Source organism: Ctenopharyngodon idella, chromosome 5, assembly GCF_019924925.1.
Source record: "Ctenopharyngodon idella isolate HZGC_01 chromosome 5, HZGC01, whole genome shotgun sequence".
Taxonomy (NCBI): domain Eukaryota; kingdom Metazoa; phylum Chordata; class Actinopteri; order Cypriniformes; family Xenocyprididae; genus Ctenopharyngodon; species Ctenopharyngodon idella.
In genome coordinates, this window is record NC_067224.1 from 23,032,105 (window position 1) to 23,058,940 (window position 26,836).

Sequence of the window (26,836 nt, forward strand, 5' to 3'; positions counted from 1 at the left end):
TAAGACAGGGGGTGAGTTGTAACACCATCAGTTTAACAAATTAGAAATGAGCTACAGTGATGAAACCACTATCATATGACCACCATCTTCTGAGATGGCGGCAGAAGTTTGAAGACTCTGTGTGAAATATAAACGATATACAGCATAAAAAGTTTCTCATATATAAAAGAATGGACATCCCTTAGAATTTTAACATATCAGAACATAATAAAAATCATCTGGTCATTAGCAGGTCTTAAAATTAGGTAAATACGTCCTCCAATGTACAACAACAAATGACATATTAAACCATGTCATTATTTATTTAACAAAAATAAAGCCAAAATGGAAAAGCCATGGGTGACAAACTAAGTACACCCTGTAATTCATTTGCTTGTAAGCCACTTTTAGCAGCAAAAAGTTGAAGGAATCATTTTCTATATGACAGTATCAGTCTCTTGCATCGGACATTGACTGGGCCATTGCAACACCTTGATTCTTTTCTTTTTTAAGCCATTCTGGTGTAGATTTACTGGTGTCCTAGGGATCATTGTCCTGTTGCATGACCCAATATCGGCCAAGCTTCAGCTGTCGGACAGATGGCCTCACATTTGACTCTATATACTTTGGTATACAGAGGAGTTCATGGTCGACTCAATGACTGCAAGGTGCCCAGGTCCTGTGGCTGCAAAACAAGCCAAAAATCATCAACCCTCCACCAGCATGAGGTGTTTGTGCTGATATGCTGTGTTTAGTTTTCGCCTAACTTGGCACTCTGCATTATGACCAAACATCTCCACTTTGGTCTCTTCTGTCCAAATGACTTTGTTCCAGAAGTCTTGTGGTTTGTTCAAATGCAACTTTGCAAACCTAAGCTGTGTTGCTGTGTTCTTTTTAGAGAGAAGAAGCTTTCTCCTGGAAACCCTTCCAAACATGCCATACTTGTCCATCTTTTTCTAATTGTACTGAAATGAACTTTAACATTTAACATGTAAACTAAGGCCTGAAGAGTCTGAAGTGTAGTTCTTGGGTGTTTTGCGATTTCTCTGAGCATTACACGGTCTGACCTTGGGGTGAATTTGCTGGGACGTTCACTCCTGGGAAGATTGGCAACTGTATTGAATGTTTTCCACTTGTGAATAATCTTCCTTGCTGTAGGACTGTTTGGAAATTACTGTATAACACTTCTCAGACTGATGGCAGCAACAATTGCTTCTCTAAGATAATTTCTGATGTCTTTCCTCCTTGGCGTTGTGGTAACACACACCTGAAGGCTCCGGACCAGCAAACTGCCAGAACTTCTGCTTTTATAGAGTTGGTCACACTTGCTGATGATCAATAAATCCAAGGCATTTGATTAGCAGCGCCTGACTGCTACTTAGCCTCTTAATTCTTATAGAAGCAGTAAAGGTTTACTTAGTTTGTCACCCTTGGCTTTTCCATTTTGGCCTAGTTTTTGTTAAATAAATAATAACAATATTATGTGTAATATGTCATGTGATGTTGTTCATCTGAGGATGTATTTTCCTAATTTTAAGACCTGCCAAGGACAAGATGATTTTTTTTATTATGTCCTGATACATAAAACCTTAGAATTCAATAGGGTTTTTATTTTCACATGACCATATAGGCTATTTATATATATTCGCAATTATCTGAATTATAGTGCTACCTATCTACCTGGCAGACAAAAAATTGGGAACAGGAGAGTTTGAGACGCACAGCGTATTTCCTGGTCTCCCTTATCGTTGTCTAGTACGCTGTTATATTATTAATCTAAGACACCCAGGCTGCATATAATACAAAACAAACAATTAAAAGACGGATCAAATGACCACGCTGTTTATGCGCCTTGCATTTAATGACAGCTCAAATGAATAACCACTTGAAATTCCCCCAACAAATGCAACGCGATGGAATTCCCAAAGAAACTAATGTAACCGACAATTAATTATGTGCGTGCTACGCATGCGCGCCTCGACCCCTACGCATGCGCACTCCCCCACGGTGTCTGGTTACAAGAGTGGCTTTGGGAATTCCCCAGGAAAACACCTACGCATCCACACGGCCTTTTCTGGACAAACTGGACAACAGTAAGCCGCTCACAAGGTGAGCAATCTAGTTTTATAATGCTCCTGACATGGAGGGAATCTGAGGCTTGTGCGACAGCGCTTGCCGCTGTTGTTTGGGAATTTGTTCAGAAAGAGCTCATCTTGTTCCCCTAAAAACGATCCATCTGGATAGAAGCGAAAACGGCGTAAGCAGATAGCTGTTTGTCAAGAAAAGCAGTTTCTCTTATTACAGCTGGCGTCATTTCAACGAATGATTCATATATAAATGGAGGGGACGCAAGATATTCACGGTGAATCCCGAAGACAGAATGCACGGCCTGGACCGAGCTACACTGTGGAGAAACGGGGCGCCGTGGACGCTGCCCCGGAGGACTGGTGTGACAGCGGACTAGACTCCTTAAGCGGGGTCGGACTCGGTTTTGAGGGTCCCTACGGCACGTACACAGAGGCCGAGGAGATGTGGACATCTGGTCGATCTGTGTCTGACATCCCACCTTCGGACGAGTCCGACAACAGGAGCACCATGGATTGTGTGTCGATTGGCGGCGGAGAGAGGCTCGACTCTGCCATCGGGGACTCGATTAATGAGGATGCGGTGGTGGGGTGTCTCTCCGACGGGATCGGCACCATGATCCTAAGCGAGCCTGCAGGTACAGACAGACTGGCGGTCTCAGACACTGAGGAGGGTCGGACTCGGCAGCGGAGAGAAGAACTCTTCAAAACGCTCAACTTTCTGACAGAGGACGGTGACACGTAAGCCTATGTAGTTTTCTGTTGCCTCTGTATGTTTTTCAGGTTGGAAGGCCATTGTATTTAGAAAATGTGTAAATTTTCTTTTTGTCTCTCAGGGTACTTCATTTGGCGCTGATTCATGAGCAGTGGGGTGTTGTTCAGTGCCTGCTTGAAGATATTGTGTTGGACAAGACCTGCACTCCTTACCTAGACATCCAAAATGACCTGGGACAGGTAAACGCAAACCAGTGTTGCCAGATCTCTCTTGAAAAACAAGCAACTTGCTCTGACTGGACAGCACCTATGGATCAAGAAGACTTGCTTTACTTCCAGTAATCTGATTTATTGTTGCATATAATAATGCATATTAAATCAGGCTAAAGTGCATTTTGCACTTTTTTTTTTTTTTCACGTTCGAGAAGACGTTTCACTCATATGTAAAGATGAGTGCAATTTCACTCATTTCATTAAATCCTTCTGCACAGATAATTAAAATTCTCTCACGTACAACCAGTGGCGGATACTCAAAATGGATGATGGGTGGGCCTCTAAAGGTGTGGGTGGGCTGGAATAATTCTTATCACCCTATGTTTTTTAACCGTTTTTTAATTTGGAAGAAAAAAAAAAAGACGGACTGGTCCCTGCGCTGCACTATAAATACATTTCAGAAGACCCCTTGCTCACAAATAGTAAATGCAAATATTTCATAACCATGCCATGGCGGGCCAGACTGAAAACCTACCCATAGCTTACCTTGTATGGCTGATGTCTGTTCTAAACAAGTCAGAGTTGGCTGGGTTTTGCATTTTAAGATGCTAAATATCTTCATAATTCTAATTATCTGTTCTCTTTCAAAAGACAAAAGTGTCAAGTTGTTACGGCGCCCTGTCATCTTTGCTAGATGTGTTTCTTTCTTAAATGCGTCATAGATAATGGTTTAGCCATTTTTGTAATAACATAAAAAGGACGCTGCTAGTTGGAATCCGAATATTGTCGCGAATAAGAACATAGGCTAACATTTACTACTGGCATAATGTAACTGAAGTGACGAATTATTAGCATATTCCTATTAATATTAGGATAGAGTTCCAATACATGACAAAAATCACATTTAAAAAAATTATTATAGACTTGTCAAACGTTAGAAAATTGTATTATTTAAAAAATGTATTTCCCTGGATCTGACAGGGTGGGCCAGCTGTCACCCCTGCATACAACCAAAGACTTAGAAAGACGGAGCTCCTATTAGTTATGAATGGGAGAAACTGCAACACGCAATATGAATACGCAATATGACACGGAATACGTCCCACCTTCTAAGCAAAAGAGCCAATCGCTGATTGATAACAAAGACTATAGAATAACACAAGACGTGTCACTCGTATTGTTTTGAATGGGAGAAAGTGTAACGCGCAATATGGCGGAATAAGTCCCGCCTTCAAAATAAGAGCCAATCACCGACTGGTAAAGTCATCGCGTCACTGCAGTGGCCGTTAGAAGCACCGGTTTCTATAGAAACAGTCAGATGTGCGCCTCCAAAACGAGGCACAAGAGACGCGCATTTAGGTCTGCACATGCGCATTAGCTTGATCCAGCCTAAAAAATACAGTTTTTTTTTTTTGTCATGATTCGAGCGTTTGGAAAAAAAATTTATGAGACAGTTGTTGTCAGATTTCATTGGTGATTTCAAATATGAAATTTAATCGAAAGCTTGGCAAACAGCTTTGGAGAATTTGATGTTTCCCCATTCAAAGAAATAGGAGTTGCACTTGCATGCCCGAGAGGCGTTTCAAAGATGGCCGCCGAGTGAAATGACTTGGTAATGACTTGGTAAGTCATTGCATTATCGCAGCTGCCATTAGAATCTCCGGTTGCTATAGAAACGGTCAGTGTTCTGAGACCCACGCTTAGGACTGCACATACGCATTGGCTCGTCCAGCCTGAAAAATAAGCTTTTTTTTTTTTTAATGCTATTTGAGAATAAAAAAAAAATTCACATTATATGCCAAACATTGTGAGTTCTACAAGCAGTTTTTGAGATTTCAGGATTCCCCCATTCAAGTAGATAGGACTTGGTCTTGGATACCTGAAATAGCTGCCCAGAGGCTTTACCAACCTGGCCGCTGAGTTAACAGACTTTCCTTGATAGGGACTTTGCTTATAGTAAGTGTATGTGGCAACACTGTTGTGCCACCAATGTAATTTTTTCTACCCTCTCTTCGCTCAGACTGCTCTACATTTAGCAGTCATCGTAGACCGGAGTGAGTGTGTTCGGGCACTGTTGTGGAGTGGAGCCAGTGCAGAGATCCAAGAGAGGGGCGGCAACACACCTTTACACCTGGCTGTCCGAGAGCTTCGCACAGAGTGTGTGAGAGAGCTCACCAGCTGCTCCCGGACCCCACCGGCGCACCTAAGTATCACCAATTATGCAGGTACAAACTCAAGCAAACACATTTTCACCCTGATTAATGTTTTAATCTCATTCATTTTATCAATATAAATCTCTGTCCTTTCCATTCATCCATACTATCCCTTTCTCTGTCCATCTGTGTCTTTAAGGTGTGAGTGCACTGCACCTGGCTGTACATAGGGGCAATTGTGACATCATGAAAATGCTGCTGGAAGCAGGAGCAGATGCCAATCAAAGGGTGATTAATTACTGTTCGATTTAAATTAGGGATGCTAATGATTAATCAACGATTGATTAATTGTTGATAATTTAATTGTCAAAACTTATTGATCATCAATTAAGCAAGGTTATGCGCACACGTGCTGTTAAACCGCGAAACAACCGCGAGGAAAAATGAAGCCATTTTACGTTAAAAGGCTAGTTACATCTTAGCACACCTACAACAGGAGTTCATTATTGGCCGGCTCCTGCGTTAGCATCACACGCATGTGTCATGCTGCTCACGTGTTACAGCGTCGGCCAATACTGAGTCGGCGTTCTGACGTAGAACCTGGAAGCGCTGGACGTAAACAGCGTAGCAGTAAGGCAGGAGAAGATATTGTTGAATAAAGTCGTTATTTTTGTTTTTGCACACAAAAAGTATTCTTGTTGCTTCAAAACATTAAGGTTGAACCACTGTAGTCACGTTGACTATTTTAACGATGTTTTTACTACTTTTCTGCACCTTGAATGACGGTAATTACGTTGCTTTCAATGGGAGATAAAAAACCTCTCGGATTTCATCAAAATTATCTTAATTTGTGTTCCGAAGATGAATGAACGTCTAATGGGTGTGGAACGACATCAGGGTGAGTAATTAATGACAGAAATTTCATTTTTTGGTGAACTAACCCTTTAATTGTTCACCACAAGACTAGTAATGTGCACTAACAAAGTAAATAGGGTCAGTTTTGATTTCATGATGACTTAAAGGCTAATGATTAATCAATATTGTGTAAATTGACATCCCTAATTTAAATTCAACCATAATCTTCTTCATGAGTATTATATTTCAGTTTTCAAAGCTTTTTTTTTTTTTTTTTTTTTAAATCATTAATTGTGGCTTTGTAGGATTTGGGGTCAGGTCGGTCTCCATTGCACTGGGCGGTGGAAGGTCAAAGGTCAGCAGTAGTGGAGTTATTATTGAGCGCTGGCGCATCTGTGAATCAGCGCTCGTATGCAGGCCACACCCCATACTACTATGCCCGTTACAGACCCAGCAAAGAGGTGCAGGCCATACTTAGTGTCTATGGGGCCACATACACACAGGACGATGAGGAAGAGGAGGAGTACATTGAGAGCGAGGAGGTTCGAGCCAAATCCACACACATTTACTAACAGGATGCTTAAAAGTATGTTTCTGTACTTAACAATTCTCTGTCTGTCACAGGAGGAGTTTGATGATGTCATCATTAATGGACAGCGAGTGCTGTAGCTGTAAAACATGGACACTACTCTGCCATTAGACCCAGCTCCAGCCGAACGATTGTGGTGTCTGAGTATTTTTGGTGGAGGCTATTATGTGTGTCTGTGTGTGTGTATATTGTTTTAAGGTACAGTATGATGTCAGTATGCTGCTTCTGGTTCAAAGGAATACATAGCTAAATTCTGTTAGACATGGAGGATCTAGGTTATTTAAGCCTGACATCACGCAAAGTCTTTTTAAAGCTATAACAATGGAGGCAGCTTTTTATTTAGTAAAACCTCTCACTGGCTCATCTTGTGTATGGCATAAGTAAAGGGGTAGTTTGCCTAAAGATGAATATTGTTACCATTTACTCATCCTCATGATGTTTCAAACCTGTATGACTTTGTCTTCTGAAGAAGAGAATTTTAATTTTTCAAATAATTTTTTTTTTTTTTTTTTTTTTAATGATGTTTGGACAACATATCTATCAAATCTTTAAGTAAAATATCTTCTTTTGTGTTCCACAGAAGAATTAAAGTCATACATGTTTGGAATGACATGAGGATGAGTAAATGATTTCATTTTAGGGCGAACTATCGCTTTAAGAAATTCCCTGGATGATAGCAAACACCTTAGGCAAGCAGCATGGCTGCAATACTCCCACTAGTGGGTAGATCAGTTATGTCCACAACATGACAATAAAGGCTTGCTTTCTTTATTTTTAAAACTAAATTATTAGCCAGATTTAGCTGAGGAAATCTTGAAGAGAAAATGAATGGTTTTTAATAAACTGTTTACTTACTATTACTGTTAAACCAACTATTGGCTGTGTTTTTTGAGTGGAGTGTCACTGTTTCCATGCATGGTGACCTCCCAGTTGTCTATTGTGTGTTCTCAGTGGGTGTTTATTTCTTCTTTCGTCACATGTAATGGGTGTTAGGGTTGAAATAGGATAGACAAGAGGTGGATATGCTAAATGCAGAGACTGATAGTAGGTCAGACAGAGAGGATAAACTAAATGGATAAAAATTACAGACGTCATAGAATTCTACAATACAAATGGCAACAAACTTAAATCTTTGGATTGAATGCACAGAAATAGAATTGGAGATAAATTCTTGATCTAAGAGACACAACTAACTGCTTACAGTTACACTCATATTATTTGAACTGTGAAGCATTTAACAAACATTCCAAATTACATTAAACGCATGACAACGCAATTACTTTTCTTGTCTTATTAAAGCATTTATTTTAGGTATAATTTAAAAAAATATATAATATAAAAAAAATCAGATCTGATTAAACTGGTTCTGTCTGACAGACTGTTTTGTTTTCAATTGTTACAAAAGTGGAGCATGATCTCTATTCACTCACACTGATGCTATTGGGGCATTATGGTTGTAGGCATTTACAGTCACCCATTTTTAGGCCTATTTTTCAGATTTTCTGTTTGTTGGGGTGAGTGTGAAAATTTCTCGATGATTGGTGCCCCCTGTTGGTAATACAGCCACTCCTTTGGAAATCAGGGCTCCTGATCAACTTGTACTTGTCCTCTGTGAGTTGACTGTATACTGTTGAGCAGATTAAGTTTGTCCTGTTTTAAATTACTATGTTAATGGTTATTCATCCATTGAAAATGTCATTCTAGATGTAAGAAGAAAGAGAGGAGGGAGTAACATTTAGAGATTAATGAAATGTGTGTAGCCATGTCTTAAACATTGAGAGGGAAAATTTATTTTAGGGGAAGCTGGATTTGCATTTGAATGTTTATAATCTATGTGTAAACAAACAAACCGCAGAGTGACGGATCTTTCCTCTCATCTGTACATATTTCTGTTTACTCGGTGATGGGTGAAATGACTGAAAAGCTCTTAAAAACCATTCAAATGGACAATAAACAATAATGACGAGAAGACTTGTTTTATTTGTCTCATGCACTCAATCACTCAAATACACACTTTTCTCTTGATGTAGCTGCATCTTCTGTCTTATCTGAACCGAAATATTGCGGAATGGATATAATGTGTGAATGTCTGAAATGACACTTCATTCAAAAGAAATCATCCTGATTGGATTAGCCTGCTTTGTTTTGTTTTTTTTCCAACATGTCTGCTCTCCTTTTTTATACACACCCTCTAAGAAGTAACTTAATTTTTTTTAAATAATATTTACTGCCACTCAAACAACTTTGTAGTACTTGTCCCTTTTTTAGGACGAATAAGCACATTCTACCCCCATTTCTGTTTTTCTCATTTTTTAAACCATGACTCATTACTGTAATAGAATTTAGACAGGTATTTTTGACAGGAATGAAAATGAGGCTGTGAGGAACAGAAGTGTGTTTATTATTAATTTAAAGTTAAAAACAAAGTATCACATATTAAAAATATTAATATAAGAATTAGAGAATGTATTTAGCATTACAGTAATAAGAATTGCAAGGTAAAATTCTTCTGAAAATAATGTCACAATAATCATCTTACCCCCACCACTCAGTATGGTCTTAAATTCAATATGATTTTTAATTTCATGGTTCACCCTTCCAAGATTCTGTTTGATTAATCTATAAAAGAGCTCAGGGTCAAAGGTCAGCTCAGAACCCTTTAGCGGTATGTTCGGTAGTTTTTCTCCAGCATGCACAGAGTTACAGATGATCCAACACCAAACCCAGCATACAGCGGTTCAGAGAACTTGGCCTGAAATCTGTGGATGAGCTCCATTGTCTCAGACACAGTGTAAAAGGTTACAGATCCTCCAGCGTAATCCAGGTACACACCGATCCGTGTGGCACGAGCTGCACCCGGCAGATCTTTATCCATCTTATTGTGCCAGGCGGAGTATCCAGAGTCTGAACACAGGAGGCTCCAGGATTTATCATTGTATCCCAGAAGGCTGTTGGAGTTCTTACCTTTGCGGCTGATGCTCTTGTAAGCAACTCCAATGGAAAATTCACCACTCCACTCTGCCTCCCAGTAATGCCGCAATCCGCTGAGTGGCTCCTTGCAAAGGATCTGGCAAAACCCATCGAACCGCTCCAGGTGATCTGGGTAGAACTGGGTTGTTCGCTTTCGGATCACCCGACGATTCCCATCTGAAAGAACTAGCTCTTTATAGGCGGTGTTGATATCAAATGTAAGTTTACAAGAATCTGTGAAATAAAATTGTAGAAAAAATAGGTTCATTCAGCATTTAGCACTTATTAATTCATTCATGTTAATTGTCTACACACTCACATCTGAGGAAATCCAGTCTTGATTTAGGCTCTGGGAAGTCAGTTCTTATCGAAGCTGAAAATATAGTATAAGCGATACATAAATGAGTAAAGTTGTGTTATAACATACTTTATTCTAAATAAACAGAAATGTAGAACCTCAAGTGCTCTTACCATTCAAACGTCCTCCAGACCGCGGAATCAGGACATAGACTGAAGTGTCACTCACTGAAAAATCATGCAAAATTAATAGTAGATAAAATATAGCATTATGTACACTATGATCAAAAGTCGAGTTGACTTTTTAAATTTTTTTTTTATTATTAATATTGTACATTTTTATAAGGACACATTAAATTGATCAAAAGTAAGAGTAAAGACATAATGTTACAAAAGATTTCTATTTCATATAAATGCTGTTCTTTTAAACTTTCTATTAATCAAAGAATCTTTAAAAAAATGTATAATGGTTTTCACAAAAATATTAAGCAGCTGCAACTGTTTTTTGAGCACAAAATCAGCATATTAGAATGATTTCTGATGGAGAATAAATTCAATTTTAAGGCCAATTCACACTGCACCGACCAATGCCGACAGACACGTTTTTTGAGTTTTCTCGGATCAGTGTGTTACTCCTCTCTGCATCTGTCAGCACTAGTTTTCACCAAATTAAAATAGAAAACAGTTATTTTAAATTACAGGTATATAATAATATAACAATATTACTGTTTTTACAGTATTTGATATTAAAAAATGCAGTCTTGGTGAGCGGATAACATTTTGTTTGCTCTTGTCTGTGTCTGATGCAGATCAATGCTTTCCACCTCTACTTAATAGTTATTATTATTTTGTGGATTTTAGATGTAGATATTACAAAAGTCAAAAGAGGTCCCATGTCTTTTCTTAGCCTCTCGGTGATTAAACATTATAATCTTCGTGGTTACCTCGTTTGGAGATGTTTCCCAGCTCTTTTTTGCAGATGTCGTCCAGGTGTTCTTTCATGTCAGAGACGGTTTTGGTGATCTCACTGAAGGAAAACTCTGGGTTTATCAGCACTTTGGGCACCATGGGCTCCGGTGCAACTGACAGAGTGGGAAAATTCTGCACAAATAATGAGGACACCTCACAAAATCTGCACTGATAAGTATCCAGAATGATAAAAAAGAAAACTAGTTAAATGTGATTGGCTGTTCTTTACCTGTAGGAAGTGAATGTTGTCCTCTGTGTCAAGTATTTGACGTAGTTCAGCATCTCTCTTCTGAAGCTCCATGATCTCTTGTTCAAGTCTTTCTATGTAACCCTGAGCCTGTCAGTACATGAAATCTATCACAGTCTGAGAGCGGGAACAGCAGCTGTAGTAGCTCTATAGGTACAGTACGCGTGTCTGTACCTATAGAGATGTCTTTTTTTTCATGGCAACACTTAAATTGAACTTAACAACAAAATTGTTTTTCTCACCACAGTTCCCCATTAAGCAACTGGGGTTTTAAATAGATGAAATGAATGCATCACTGATTTTAATTCATTCACATCTCAATGTAATGTGTATGCACCTGAGCCATGGAGGCCTGTAAGTTGGCTTGTATGAGCTGGCTTATCTCAGCATGCCACCGCTCTACCGCCTGTAACATCTCGCTGAAGATTTTATCACTGTCAGTCTGTGCCCGCTGTGCATTTCCCTACAGAGAAAAAGCAAAATAGTTTGAAAAAAATACTATGGAAGTCAATGGGGGCCTATCAACAGTTTGGTTACCGACATTCTTCAAATTTTCTTCTTTTGTGTTCAGCAGAAAAAAGAAATTTGGAACAACTTGAGGACAAAATGATGACAGAATTTTCATTTTTGTGTGAACTACCCTTTTAATTCACACAGCCATTTCATCCGCTTTTTTTTTTTAAGTTAACTACCATAGTACAATGCATCGTTGAAGAAACTAACCAACTAGTAATGACTGATTCCCGAAACCGTAGTAACATGGTCGCACTTCTGTCGTTTAAACCACATTGGTTCAACAATTTAAGACTGTCATATCATGCTCAGGTGGAAAAGGAAAACTTCTGCTAGCTAATTAATCTATTTGAGATCTCCAAAATGCTTCTGTAACAAACATGGCACCTAATGACTACTGTTTTTTGTTACATGTCATTTTGCTTTATTTGATTTTTTTATTTTTTAGCTTTATTTGAAGTTTATTCATCGCAGGTTCCTTCATACGTCATAATCTGGAGTTGCCTTGCATGTTTTACACACATGCTGATTGTTGACACTGATTGTTATATATATTTACAGTAAATAGAATTAAATATAATGTACTGAAGGTTAGCTTGCTTATTGTGCCCAAGATCATGATATATTTAACTCCACATGCCATTTGTCAAGAAACTACGCCTCTTATCACAGCTATGTTGGTAACAACGGAACTTGCGACCATAATTGGCTAACAATGCTTTTCGTGTTTTCCATGTAGGCCTACTACCATGTTCAAATGACGTTTTTACTTTTGTAAATCTTTTCATGGGCAATAATGGATCAATAATAATACATCTCATTGAAATTTGGGTCTAGGTTAGGGTTTGAGTTGTGGTTTTGTCTGAAAAGTAAGAAGTACAGAGCTATAATTACACTTAAACATAAAAGCAAGAAATGTTTCACCCTAAAGCTTCTTTGGGACTCCCCTGACTGGACTAACCTTGAGAACATCCACATTGTGTCTGAGTTCTTGAAGTTCTTTCATTCGATCCTGGATAATGTGCTGAACCTCTGTCTGAGTCACCACCAAGATTTTCTATAATCACACACAAAAATGTAAGAAAAAAGAGAGATCTGAGAGTCTTCATTAAAGCAGCGGTTTGCTAGACAAAATATTTATTCAGGCAGATCAAGAATACAATACTGTTATAATAATACAATAGTCCAAACAATTACTTTAGGTCTGCGTCAAAGAAATTAAAGGATTAGTTCACTTTCAAATGAAAATTACCCCAAGCTTTACTCACCCTCAAGCCATCCTAGGTGTGTATGACTTTCATCTTTCTGATGAACACAGTCGGAGATATATTAATAAATATCCTGACACATCCGAGCTTCGTAATTGGAGTGAACGGGATCAACGAATATGAGCTGAAGAAAGTGTCTCCATCCACATCCATCCATCATAAACATATTCCATGCGACTCCGGGGGGTTAATAAAGCCCTTCTGAAACAAAGCGATGCATTTGTGTAAAAAAAAAATATCCATATTTAAAAAGTTATTAAGTAAAATATCTAGCTTCTGCCAGACCACCTTCTGTATTCAACTTAGGAAGAAAGTGTAATGCCTCTCACAGTTCAAAAAGCTTACGCTACGTCCCACACCTTCCCTATACAACTAACGTAAAAAGCTTAACTGACACGACGGCAGTTCCGTTTTTTCGTAAGTTGAATACGGAAGGCGGTCTGGCATAAGCTAGATATTTTACTTCATAATTTGTTAAATATGGATATTTTTTTTTTTACGCTTCATTTCAGAAGGCCTTTATTAACCCCCCGGAGCCGTGTGGAGTATGTTTATGATGGATGGAGGCACTTTCTTCAGCTTCATACTCATTGGTATCACTGCCATTATCAAGCTCAGATGCGTCAGGATATTTATTAATATTTCTCTGATTGTGTTCATCAGAAAGAAGAGAGTCATATACACCTAAGATGGCTTGAGGGTGAGTAAAGCTTGGGGTAATTTTCATTTGAAAGTGAACTAATCCTTTAATAATTTTATTCATCGAGGAGGATGCATTAAATTGATCAAAAGTGATTTTTACATTGTAAAAGTCATATACCAAATTATTCTTACAATACACACTTTTGATAAGAGTATCGAAACCTGTGACAGTCCATAGAATATGAGGCATAGAGTAGGGCTAGTTGTCGATTGATTTTTTTAAATCTAGAAAATTTCTCTGAATAGGTTAATTTTTCAAAGTCAAGGCAGATACCTTAAAGATTTATCTTCAAAAAGCTATTTCTGTAGTTATTGCCGGGAAACAACCAGGTAAACCAGTTTAAATCAGTTGTGACAACTTTCCCTGACTTTTACAAAAAGGACTTTGACGTTTATGAAAAATATCAATTTTCCTGAGAACACAGTTCAACCTTTCAGTTAAAAATCTTCCTTCAGTGTACAGTTGACTAAAACCCCGAAATTCACAAAATCACAAAATTAAATTTTTAAGATGTTTGAAAGCAACATAAAATTACTGATAGAGAAAATGCATATTTGTTTAATTGGACTTTTGACTCAAAAACTGAATAGTTTCTCAGATATGACCCCTGTGACAACTTGCGACATTGTGATCTCCTCATGTCTCACCTGTTTCTCTGTGCGTTCATCATCTGCACTGACTATGTTGTGGCTGCGGTGTTCTCTTACTGTACACAGCACACAGATGCACATCTGGTCTGAGCGGCAGAAAAGCTCTAAGCCTTTTTCATGCTGTGGGCAAATCTTCCGATCCAGGTGTCCTGTCTCATCCACCAGTTTGTGTCTTTTAAACGTGGCTGATTCATAGTGAGGCTTGATGTGCGTCTCGCAGTAATAAGCCAGACACATCAGACACGACTTCACCGCTTTGCTCCGCCGACCGGTACAGAAATCACACAGCGCGTCACGCTTGAAGTACGGAAACGGGGTGAGCTCACGTGGGGGCGGCCGAGGCTCCGGGTTACCTACATGGGGTGCGTTACGTCTGAGTATGGGCCGAGGAGTGAAGGTCGCCTGGCACTGCGGGCAGCTATAAACGCCGAGGTGGTCAGAATGGTCCCAGTAGATCTTAATGCACTCCAGACAGAAGGTGTCTCCACACGGGATGGTGACGGGGTCTCGCTGGGAGTCTGTGCAGAGTGGGCAGGTGTAGTCCAGGTAGTCGGATTCTGCCATTTTCTAAAAGAAAGCTGTGAGAAAGACAGGTGAATTGAAAGAGCAACTGAAGCAGGAACACACCTGTATTTATAGATTAGAACCGAGGGTGGAGGTGCTGAACTACAAGCACTATGAGTTTAGATGAGGGTTTATGAGGCACATGTATCCTGTTGCAGGAAGTCACTTAGAACACAATTAGAGCAACTGTTATACCAAGCATTAAACTTATAGTTCACCCAGAAATGAAATCCTGTATGATTTTCTTTCTTCTGTGGAACACCAAAGAAAATATATTGAAGAATGTTTTAGTTCATACAATGAAAACAACACTGGATGCTATTGACTTTCATTGTATGGACCAAAAAAAAAAAAAAAAAAGAGATATTTGTTTAAAATGAAGAAAGTGTAACGCCATGAAAACAGAAGTTTCATTTTTCGGCAAGCTGTCACTTTAAGGTTCTAATAGTGCAAATTCTAACAAATATAGTCAAAGATAGCCAATGTGCTCCCTCTCTCTCTCTCTCTCTCTCTCTCTCTCTCTCTCTCTCTCTGCATACATGCACTGCAGCGAAATGTGAAACTGTTTTGTCAGTAAATATGGAAAGAGGTTAGAATAAATTTGTCTAGTCAGTGCTTGCATTCTGTGAGTAAACTACTGTGACATGACAGCACAGTGTGTACTGTACACACAGCCTAGTGTCATGCAGGTAGATCACAAACACACCTACATGCTGGATCTGAGAGCGGAAGAATTTCAAGGTCAAACTGTCTGGTGTCATGAAGGGAAATTCAGCATATTTCTCTGCTCTTGTCTTATGACAATCTTCCTGGCACCTGATAGATCTGTTTTATACAAAGGGAGTACTAAAATGATTGCTGTTATTTTATTTTAGAAAGTAGTCCAAACACTGTTTTTGTGTATTTTTTTTGTGTCAATTATTTTTTTAACAAAAATTATTTTAGAAATGTAATAATTTTCATCTTTACTTAAGCTTTAGTATCCTACTTATTTTTCAACAGAATTTTGATTCACACTGTTGCAGAGTATCTAAGTAATATTAAAGGGTTAGTTCACCCAAAAATGAAATTTCTGTCATTAATTACTCACTCTCAAGTCGTTCTAAACCCATAAGACCTTCGTTCATCTTCTGAACACAAATTAAGATATTTTTGGTAAAATCCGAGAGGTGTATGACTTGTCCATAGACAACAATTTAACCACCACTTTCAAGGCCCAGAAAGGTACTAAAGACATCGTTAAAACAGTCCATGTGACTACAGTAGTTTAACCTTAATTTTATCAAGCGACTAGTATATTTTGTGTGCAAAAACAAAACAAAAATAATGACTTTATTCAACAAGATCATCTTCCCTTTCATTCTCATATGCTGTTTACGTTGTATAAACAGTGCAGGCTTCTGGGTTTTATGTCAAAACACTGACTCATTATTGGTCAGCTCCTGCGTCAGTATCACACACATGCATCGTGCTGCTCACAAAAACAGCGTCGGCCAATACTGAACCGGCATTCTAGAAGGTAGATCCTGGAAGTGCTGAACGTAAACAGCGTAGGAGAATGACACAGAAGGGAAGAAACTGTTGAATAAAGTTGTTATTTTTGTTTTGTTTTTGCGCACAAAAAGTATTCTTGTCACTTCATAACATTAAAGCTAAACCACTGTAGTCACATGGACTATTTTAACAATGTCTTTACTTTCTTACGGGTTTGGAATGACATGAGGGTAAGTAATTAATGAGAATTTTCATTTTTGGGTGAACTAACCCTTTAAAGGGATGAAGATAAAGAAGATGCATACCAATTTTCATGGATTTTTTGCACTATTGCAGAGTTATAGTGGTTTTTCAGTTGTAGCGCCCCTGGTGGATTTTTTTTTAAAACTTGGTGTGTGTCAAAATGTCCTGTTGTCTATGTGTGTCAAGTTTGGTTAATCTAAAAATCCTTACAAATACAATAGGGTTCTAGCACTTTGTGCTTGGACCCCTAATTATAATAATAATATGATAACAAATACCAATATCAAGCTGCATAACATAATGTTTTTGTACTGTTAAAATAACTGGAAGTGGATGTTTAGTTTAGTTTTAGTGAGTACTCTTATATTCATGTCAATATGAAACAGTTTATTTACTACGCATAGACATCTCTTGACGTTTTTAGAGAAAGTACTTTTTTACTTTTTTAATTTGTCATTCACTGTGGCTCATGTGTATGTGGGTAGACATTTCTAAAGCTTCTTGCATCTTAGTTATCTATAGCTTCAACAAATAATACTGTAACCTATGAATTAAATTGATGTTTTTAATAATTTTGACCCACAGGATTCTTCTTCAGACCGTCTTTGCAGCCATTGGATGTAATATGTTAGCAGTTCTTCAGGCATGCTGTAGAGGGAGCTCTTGCAGTTCATACAAAGCAAGGTTATGTTATGTTATGTTTATAATTCAGCAAGGTCTTTTTCCAGTACTGGTTTTAAACTGTTAAAATATATTTATTCAGATACAAATACATAAATAAATAAACCATTTATACTAAGGTTAAATGTTTGAGGAAATACTGGAGATGCTCATTCTCAATCTCCATTAATGCATTTGAGTTATTTTGTATTTTCATTAGCTCATTATTTTTCACTGATTTCCTTAACGATAACACAGCGTGAATTACAAATTATAGGCCATGAGGTTAACTGTAATAAATCTAGAGTCTTCATCTCTCTGAACAGGGAGCATACTGTATGTACAAGACCAAACGAGGAACTAATGAGCTGATTAACGAACAACAGGCGAACTGAATGAAACTGACACAGACTAGCAACTAGGACACACCGGCAAGCAGGGATGAACACAATGAAACATAACATACATGTTACACACATTTACATTAACTGGAATACAACCAAATTCCAGTTAATTTCAGAATTTTCTTGTGCATGTAAACAGTCACTGTTCCTCTGTGTTGTCAGAAATGATGAGTTGCTGTGAGTGATTCTCTGTCTGTGGTTGTGTTGTCAGTAAGTGGTGAGCTGCTCAGAGCCATTAGATAGAGATGCACTGAAGCCATTAAAGCAAATAACATTTAGAGCATCACAGTCCAACAACATGTGTGTACGTGTGTGGGTTCACTGTGTAACATCTGAATGCTGCTCCACTGAGACTGATGGGAAAGGGTGTGGCAGCAGAGAGAGACAAAAACAAAGACAGAAGGAGGAGAGGACGAGGAGGGACAGAAGGTTGAAAGTGAAGGAGTATTTAGTCAGCAAAGTAAAAAAGAGGACAAATATGAAGAAAAGGGTCCAACAGGCAAAGAAAATGTAAATAGCGGGAACACAAGAGGATATCTGGCAGAAAGAGAGAGAGAAGAGCGAGTGAAGTCATCATTTGTGCTGGGCTGTGCTCTCTCCTCCCCTCTGTCTTGCGTCATTGTACACACACACACATACTTAGCACGGGCAGAGAGGAAGACGGAGAAACACACACCCACATTCAGCATCCTTTCAGTAGCATCTTAGCATCAGTATCTAAGATTGTCCACCTCACTGTCAGGTAGGCTGAATCTCTCCTTCTCTTTCATTCTCCATAACACACACCCATCCATAGTCATTTACGTTATACCTACAAGGCCAAACAAGCCCAGCAGGGATTTATGCATGAGACGAGACATAGTTAGCTTGTTTTTATAGTACAGTTTTCAGATAATATAGAGCATCTGAATGTATTCTGCATATACAGAATAAAAGGCTGCATTACTGGTTTACCAGAATCTTTTCATGCATTTTTTGAGTAATTTTTGAGTGATGTAATGTATTTTTACTTTATTATTCTATAGGTTTATAAAGGTACATGCAGATGCAAATTTATGACTCTTTTACGGATTATATAATGTTTTTACGAATCAAAAATACCCAATATTAGAGAGAGAGAGAGAGAGAGAGAGAGCCAGTAAAGAAAGCTGAAGCTAATTTAGTAAAGTGGACTTCATTAAATTATGCCTTTTAGTGTGAGTAATATACATTTGTGTGTGTGTGTGTGTGTGTGTGTGTGTGTGTGTGTGTGTGTGTGTGTGTGTGTGTGTGTGTGTTGGGTCCTGGTAAACCCTACTTTTTCCCCACAAAGATGGCAATATGCAAAATCCTTAACCTTGTGGGGACATTTTTTTGTGATGTTTTTAGAAAACTTAAAACTGCAGAAAGTTTTCTGTGATGGGTAGGTTTAGGGTTATGGGATAGAATATACAGTAATATACATAGACATTATGTCTATGAAATGTGTCCCCATAAAACATGAAAACCCAACATGTGTGTGTGTGTGTTCGTGATTTATGAGGACACAAATTTGTATAATCTGTGATGGGTAGGTTTAGGGGTAGTGGTAGTGTAGGGGGAGAGAATGTACAGTTTGTACAGTATAAAAACCATTACCCTTATGAAATGTCCTCACTTTGATAGCAAAACAAACCTGTGTGTGTGTGTGTGTGTGTGTGAAGTAAATGAGATAAAGTAGTACAGCCTTGAGTAAAACGGTACTATAAATAAAAATAAATTAAAAAAAATCATTAAAGGGTTAGTTTACCCAAAAATGAAAATTCTGTCATTAATTACTCACCCTTATGTTGTTCCAAACTCGTAAGACCTTTGTTCATCTTCAGAACAAAAATTAAGATATTATTGATGAAATTTGAGAGGAATATGACTCGTCCATAGACAGCAATTTAACGACCACACGTCAGAACGCCGGCTCATTATTGTCTGGCTCCTGCGTCAGTATCACATGTATGCGTCGTGCTCTTCACGTGACCATCGGCCAATACTGAGCCGGTGTTTTGATGTAGAACCTGGAAGCGCTGAACATAAACAGCGTATGAGAATGACACAGAAGAGAAGATATTGTTGAATTAAGTCGTTGTTTTTGTTTTGTTTTTCGCACAAAAAGTATTCTCGTCGCTTCATAACATTAAGGTTGAACCACTGTAGTCACATGGACTGTTTTAACGATGTCTTTAGTACCTTTCTGGGCCTTGAAAGTGGTGGTTAAATTGTTGTCTAATATGGACGAGTCACATACCTCTCGGATTTCATCAAAAATATCTTAATTTGTGTTCAGAAGATGAACGAAGGTCTTATGGGTTTGGAACAACTTGAGGGTGAGTAATTAATGACAGAAATTTCATTTTTGGGTGAACTAACCCTTTAAGATGTTAAACAAAATCATTAAATGACATATTTCCGCTACAATATCTAATCCCTCACATAACAAAATGCTGCTTTGTACCAAAGATAAGGATATGTAGTGATAAGATAAACAGTTGTTTATAGATGTTACCATATCAAATATTTCAGCACAGCTGGAACGCTGTATTGACCAGTGTTGTTATTGTTAACTAAAACTAAAATTAATAAAATCTTTTTTTTTTAAGATTGAAATGAAGCTGAAATAAAATTAAAATATAAATAGTAGATAAAAACCTTAAACTTAAAAAAGCCAATTTAAGATATTAGTAAAGATATATTAGTATATAATAGTAAATAATTATAAGTAACTAATAGTGTAAAAGTAACTATAATAGTAGGCTATATAAAGATAAAACTGGACCAATCAAAAGCCAGGACTAGAAAGATCCATATAATGTTGCAATAAAACATCATAATTTTACATTAAAAAAAAAAAAAAAAAAACCTCAAAACATCTTTCTGTCTCTTTCTCTGCTAGATCTGACAGCATGGCTGAGGGTTCAGGTGAGGTGTCCCTGGCAGAGCTGGAGACAGCGTTTCGTAAATTTGCAGTTTATGGTGACACCAAAGCAACAGGGAATGAGATGAATGGGAAAAACTTTGTTAAGCTGTGTAAGGACTGCAAGGTCATTGATGGGAAAAGTGTCACCAGCACGGATGTGGACATCGTCTTCAGCAAAGTCAAGTATGATTATTCACACTACGACTGATAGCAAACAGTTTTATATTTAATCTTGTGCGTTACAATGGATGTATGCATGACTGGGCCTAACTTTGTGTCTGCTTATGTGTCTTAGGGTTAAATCAGCACGTGTCATCACGTTTGAGCAGTTCACTCAAGCCATGGCTGAGTTGGCTACAAAACGTTTTAAAGGGAAGAGCCAGGAGGAGGCAGTACAGCTTCTCTACGGTCTCATTGCCGGCAAAGAACCTGCCAACTTTGGTGTCACTGTGAGTACCAGCCAATCAAAACAGTCTGTTTTCATAGATTAAGCAATAACCATGTACAATAACCATGAATATTTTCTCTCCACAGAAAGTGGCAAAAGCCTCTGCCGTGGACAGGCTAACAGACAGCAGTAAGTTCACCGGTTCTCATAAGGAGCGTTTTGATGCGTCTGGAAAAGGAAAAGGCCGTGTTGGGAGGGAAGACATCCCTGACACCAGTGGATATGTTTCGACATACAAAGGCCAAGGCACCTATGACAGCAAAGTAAAAGAGGACAAATGAGAGCGGAAAGGATGAAAAGATGCTTTGTGCATGACATAATGTGTATGTCTGAAGTCTTCCTGGTTTTATTTCAGCAGCTGGGTCATGGCTTGCCTGCAAAAACAAACCCCTGACTAAAACTTTGCACGGATACCCGTGTATTTATCACTTTTATATCAGCAAATACTTCAAAATTAATAGCGTGCTGCCGTTATAAATCATAAATACCCTTTGGTGATGCTTGTGTTTGTTTTGAAACTGGTTCTTCTTACCACCATGTAGCAACCTGTCTGTCCATACCTGATAGCTACCCAAAAAACATTCATTTGAATCCCACAAATCCCACAAAGCTTTAAACAAAAGCGTTTGCTAAATGTGTAAATTAGTGAAACACTCAACACACAAAGCAACACTCCTTTTTAAAATAAGAAACAGATTGGAGTTGACAGATGAGAAGTCATACAACAATCTGTCATCATCTTACTGATTTTTTCATGTGATAAAAAGCAGTCTCTGACTTTCATAAATTAACATCATTTACATTTTTATGACTAAATAAAACCAAATAAAAACAGTTAAAGGGATAATTCTGTCATCATTTACTCATCCTCATATCTTCTGTGGAACATAAAAGAAGGTTTAGAATTCAAATGTTTTTTTTTTTGTTTGTTTGTTTTGTCCCTACAGTGGAAGTCAATGGTAACCATTCTGATTGGTTACCAAAATTCTCCAAAATATCTCCTTTTGTGATTCACAGAAGAAAGTCTGTAACACTGTATAACTATAAATGATGCATAATTACATTAAACTAACCCTAAACCAAACCCTAAGCCTATAGTCTGTACATGTTGTTAATTAATATTACAAAGTACTTAAATTTTTTATAATTACACTGCAACAAGGACACCTTAAAATAAAGTCTAACCCGAAAGTCTTACAGGTTTGATGAGTAAATGATGGCAAATTTTTCATTTTTGGTTGAACTATCCCATTAAGTGCTTCTTTCTTTCTGCTGGGGTTAATATGTTTGCTGGATAAATGAGCTTTATTGTGTGTTTCAGCTTTGTTGCACTGAGATGTCTATCAGACTGTAAACACTAAACTGAGTCGACGCAAATAAAGTCAAATAAAGAAATGTCATGTGGGAATACTTTACTTAAATTACAACACACATTATTGTGATGTTTTGCATCATTTCTGACAGTCTTGTGTTGTATTGTAGACAGAGGTGTGGTGCGTTCCCTTGAAAAGCTGTTCTGGGGCTTAATTCAATAAGAAACAGAGATCCTTTCCTGGGAAAGCGCCTGTTTGATTGCTCAGAAAAGATAGCAGTTTGCGGTCAGTTTCATCATATTTCATGGCTTTGATACGTGGCTTTGTGTTGTATTGTGTGGTGTTATAGTTTAAAACTCAGTGGGGTTTTGTATTTCAGTGTATCTGAGGTAAGTCACAGTTACACAAAGTGATTTCCCCCTTGTTGTAGTTTTTTTTTAAATTCATATTGCCAATGTAAAGCTCTTCCTTACAAACACACACATACACCTGAATCTCCCTTCCTGAATACAGAAGAAGGAGGAGTGCTGTCAGAATATAAAGCTGAACACAACACAGACTCTGATTTTCACTTGCTCCCACTGAGACTCAAAAGGAAAACAGAAACAGCTGTGAGACATGAAAGGTGAGAAAAAAAACAAACTGTAACAAAATTGGCAGATCATAGGACCTGATAAACATTCAGGGAAAGAATACCATTTAGATGTTGCTTGTGTGTCTTAGAATTAATATAGTTTTGAATAAGATAATATTTATTTTGGTAATATTTTATATAAAATGTTACTTATTTTACAATTAATTCTGAAACTCGTACTGGAAACTCACAGATACTTCAGAAATTATTTTATTATTAATTTAAAAAACAATTTTAACAAAATAAACATCAAGAAATCATCAAGAATGATTAGTACAGATTTTAAACACTAATACACATCTAAAATTTAATAGGCAGAAGCATAATATTGTTTCAATTTGTTTATATTGTGCTGGAATCTGCAGACTTCTCAGATTTTGTAGGAAAAAATATGTGGAATTCTAAGGAATCGATTTTCATAACGTGTTTAATGGAACTGAAATGACTGCACTCTTATTGGTAGCTGAAAGAATGATTAAATTATGCTCAAGAGGAAGTCTGCAGATGTAGTTTCCATGTGGGCTGAGTTATAAGTGACAGATTTGTATACACTTGGTCTCATAGTTCTGTTTTCATGAGTTATGAGGCTTAAAATAAACTGACTCGGAGCCATACAGTGTGTATAATGGTATCACAACAGTTATGACAGAATGCGATTATACCCTTTGTGAACAATTTAATCAGGAAAAAGTGTTGTGCTGTTGTTTGTGTTGCCGCTGGTGCTCGGCCAGCAAAGGACCTACAACTGGGACGCGCCAGGACAAACCCTCCCTCCAGATCCCATCAACCGTAAGAATCATCACAACTCTCCTTGAAAGTCTTAATAATACTGTAATAATGTATAAATTAACAGCATAGATAGATACCTTTTGCGACTAATATCTTTATTCCTCTCTACCTAGCGTGCCTGACTGACCAGGACTCATGTGGTTGTTGTGTGATGCAGAGGAAAAAATGGCAGTTAGAAGAATATTTAAACTCTAGTATGAATTCACTGGAGGATTCGCTGGCCAGAGCACAAAACACACTGAGAAACATTAGAGGTACACACACACACGCTGCTGTCTTTGAGCACAGACATCGTCTCAAGCTCAACGGACTCTGGATCTTTAGATAAACATTTTAAAATGTAAAGAGCAGACATTAACTAGGGCAAAACAAAAGTGGCAGGCTTTAGTTTTCTAGGACTAATAAAACAGAAATCTGACTAGTCTTCTTAAAAGTCCTGTTTTGAAACTACAAAGAAAAAAAACATTATATTGGAAAAAAAACTGCATTTGTGTTATATTTTTACATATGTGTTTCATACATGTTCTTTGTTACCCTTTAGAGAATCGAGTGGCATTTTCTGTGGGTCTAACCGACAGGAGACGTTGTATTGGTCCAGTGAGGACGGCAATAAATGTGGTCTATCAGAGCATCTTTATCAACATTGGAGAGGCCTATAACTCATCCACTGGTGTGTTCACGGTTCCACGGTCAGGCGTGTATAACCTGGCATTTACCGTGTTCAGCGACGCAGGCTCACCAGGTGCACTGCTCTCCATCTGTACCAGTATCAGGAGGAATGGTGTGGCTCTAGCAGCACTTAGGGAGGTGTATGGTCAAGACCAGGAGGACCAGGCCACAGCTGTCTTACTTGCACAGCTCAGCGTAGGAGACCGTATTACCATCAGTCTCCAGACTGGCTGCTGGCTCTGTGATGATCAGAATCATTACAACACATTCAGTGGATTTCTGCTGTATGCTACAGAGTGAAGCACACAAACATAGACTATTAAACCTATATTAGTGAGGAGCTCTCATAGATGCAATGGTTTTCATACTATCCTAAACCTAAATATCACACAAACCTGTTGACGCTATTAAATTTGAAGCAAAACTTGATTTGGCAAATTTTATTTCAGTTAGTGAGGATCACTTTAAATGTCCTCACATGTTAGTTTTCAACATGTTTCACTATATTTGTAAGGGTGGTTTTTAACTATTTGACACACTCACACACACTTATTGTAAGATAGAAGAATGTTGAACTAACATTAATAAAATGTTGAAATTTTAGAATTGTTTTTTCATCATTTACTTTCTCCTTCCCTCAATCTTTCATCTCTATATAAAATATTTAGTTGATTCTGTACACCCATCCTCTCTTTAACTAGATTCAACTATTTTAAATTAAATTTAAAAATGTCTCTTATATTATATATTTTATGAGGTTTAATATGATGGTTTATGTATAATAAATAAATGTAACAAAACAGTCTGACATCAGTGGCCTTGTGATAACGCATACCAAAGGTAAAAGTCAATACACAACGCACTAAGATCCTAAATTTCACATTTTACTTAGTAATAATTAATAATTCAGCTATGTACCTATACATATTTATCAAAATTTTTATTTTACTGTATTTTATTGTTTTATTGTTGTTACTTATACAAATATATTTAAGGAGTAAAGTTATAAACTTAACTCGCATATATAAATACATATAAACACTGCTGAAATCATTGTATAAACCAGACATCTATCTATCTATCTATCTATCTATCTATCTATCTATCTATCTATCTATCTATCTATCTATCTATCTATCTATCTATCTGTCTATCTATCTATCTATCTATCTATCTATCTATCTATCTATCTATCTATCTATCTATCTATCTATCTATCTATCTCTCTCTCTCTCTCTCTCTCTATATATATATATATATAGGGGTGGGGTGGTTGTAGTCGTTAATAAAAAAGAGTTTTGCTAAATGGTGACAAATGGTGTAAAAAGTCCACACATTGCATTTAAATGAACTCCCATTTTGATTGGTAACAACAGTCATACATCATTTCATGACGACAGACGTAACACGAAACTGTCATTATTTTTTCGCCTGCTAGAGAGCGCATGACTTTAAAACGTAAATATAGGTCATAATAAGGTGCTTAAAAAACGACCTGTATGGTCGTTTTTTTTTTTTTTTTGGAGCACCTGTTAGTGGGTGGGATATATTAGGGACAAATTATGATGGCTATACGACTGGGTCAGAGCATCTCCAAAACTGCAGCTCTTGTGGGGTGTTCCTGGTCTGCAGTGGTCAGTATCTATCAAAAGTGGTCCAAGGAAGGAACAGGGTCATGGAAGAAGGCAAGCCGGCGGAGGCAGTGTGATGCTTTGGGCAATGTTCAGCTGGGAAACCTTGGGTCCCAGTAGTATAGGCCCCACCTCGCAACTTACAGGACTTAAAGGATCTGCTGCTGACATCTTGGTGCCAGATACCACAGCAAACCTTCAGGGGTCTAGTGGAGTCCATGCCTCGACGGGTCAGGGCTGTTTTGGCAGCAAAAGGGGACCAACACAATATCAGGAAGGTGGTCATGTTATGCCTGATCGGTGTATATATACAGTTTTTATACAAACCTCACACTCAAACACCAGAACCACACACCATCTGCAGAACCATACAATAATTCTCGGCCTTCGACTCAGTTTTCAATTTTATAAAACACTTTTTTCAAAACACAACACACAAAAATCTAACAGGAAGTATCTTGATTTCCTTTTTCAAACACAACCATTGTTTCTGTCCAACTACACATGGTTGATGTATTTCTTTTCTTTCGTACTGTGTAATACTGTATTCACAATCACAAATGCTTACAGTAAAAAAATAAATAGTTTGGTTTCAATCTTGCTTTTGTGTTTACTGTGAATTTTTCAACATCTCTCTGCCAATTAGGCCTACTTACAGTCTTGTACAGAAATGTACATAGGAGCTCATGAAAGAAGAGCTTTAGGTTTTGAGTAACTGTGTGTATATAATATATCCAAAAATAGAATATTAAGGCAAATGTGTTTGCAACGTAAGAGAAATGTTTGCTTTTGATATGTGTTTGTGATATTTTGAATGCAGTTCTTCATTTTGCAAAAGATTTGAGGCATTTTGC

General features: G+C 37.7%; 4 protein-coding genes across 4 annotated transcripts; 3 read left to right on the forward strand and 1 right to left on the reverse strand.

Moving 5' to 3' along the window:
- The first annotated feature begins 1,978 nt into the window (after positions 1-1,978).
- nfkbib (nuclear factor of kappa light polypeptide gene enhancer in B-cells inhibitor, beta) lies at positions 1,979-8,556 on the forward strand. The gene is made up of 6 exons (XM_051892816.1): positions 1,979-2,804; positions 2,900-3,017; positions 5,011-5,215; positions 5,343-5,431; positions 6,304-6,540; positions 6,623-8,556. The coding sequence occupies exons 1-6, from the start codon at positions 2,317-2,319 to the stop codon at positions 6,665-6,667; spliced, it is 1,182 nt and encodes a 393-aa protein (XP_051748776.1). The 5' UTR covers positions 1,979-2,316; the 3' UTR covers positions 6,668-8,556.
- ftr84 (finTRIM family, member 84) lies at positions 7,082-15,253 on the reverse strand. Its single transcript, XM_051892815.1, has 8 exons — positions 14,202-15,253; positions 12,545-12,640; positions 11,408-11,533; positions 11,053-11,160; positions 10,799-10,955; positions 10,029-10,082; positions 9,877-9,930; positions 7,082-9,791 (listed from the first exon to the last, which is right to left on the reverse strand). Exons 1-8 carry the CDS (start codon positions 14,766-14,768, stop codon positions 9,247-9,249), a joined length of 1,707 nt encoding a protein of 568 aa, XP_051748775.1. The 5' UTR covers positions 14,769-15,253; the 3' UTR covers positions 7,082-9,246.
- Positions 15,254-18,144: 2,891 nt separating this feature from the next.
- On the forward strand, positions 18,145-22,341 carry tppp2 (tubulin polymerization-promoting protein family member 2). The gene is made up of 4 exons (XM_051892823.1): positions 18,145-18,311; positions 20,475-20,681; positions 20,794-20,947; positions 21,033-22,341. The coding sequence occupies exons 2-4, from the start codon at positions 20,485-20,487 to the stop codon at positions 21,225-21,227; spliced, it is 546 nt and encodes a 181-aa protein (XP_051748783.1). The 5' UTR covers positions 18,145-18,311; positions 20,475-20,484; the 3' UTR covers positions 21,228-22,341.
- Positions 22,342-22,460: 119 nt separating this feature from the next.
- Positions 22,461-24,921, forward strand: LOC127512167 (complement C1q-like protein 4). The gene is made up of 4 exons (XM_051892820.1): positions 22,461-22,884; positions 23,578-23,682; positions 23,796-23,936; positions 24,224-24,921. The coding sequence occupies exons 1-4, from the start codon at positions 22,878-22,880 to the stop codon at positions 24,649-24,651; spliced, it is 681 nt and encodes a 226-aa protein (XP_051748780.1). The 5' UTR covers positions 22,461-22,877; the 3' UTR covers positions 24,652-24,921.
- Positions 24,922-26,836: the final 1,915 nt, after the last annotated feature.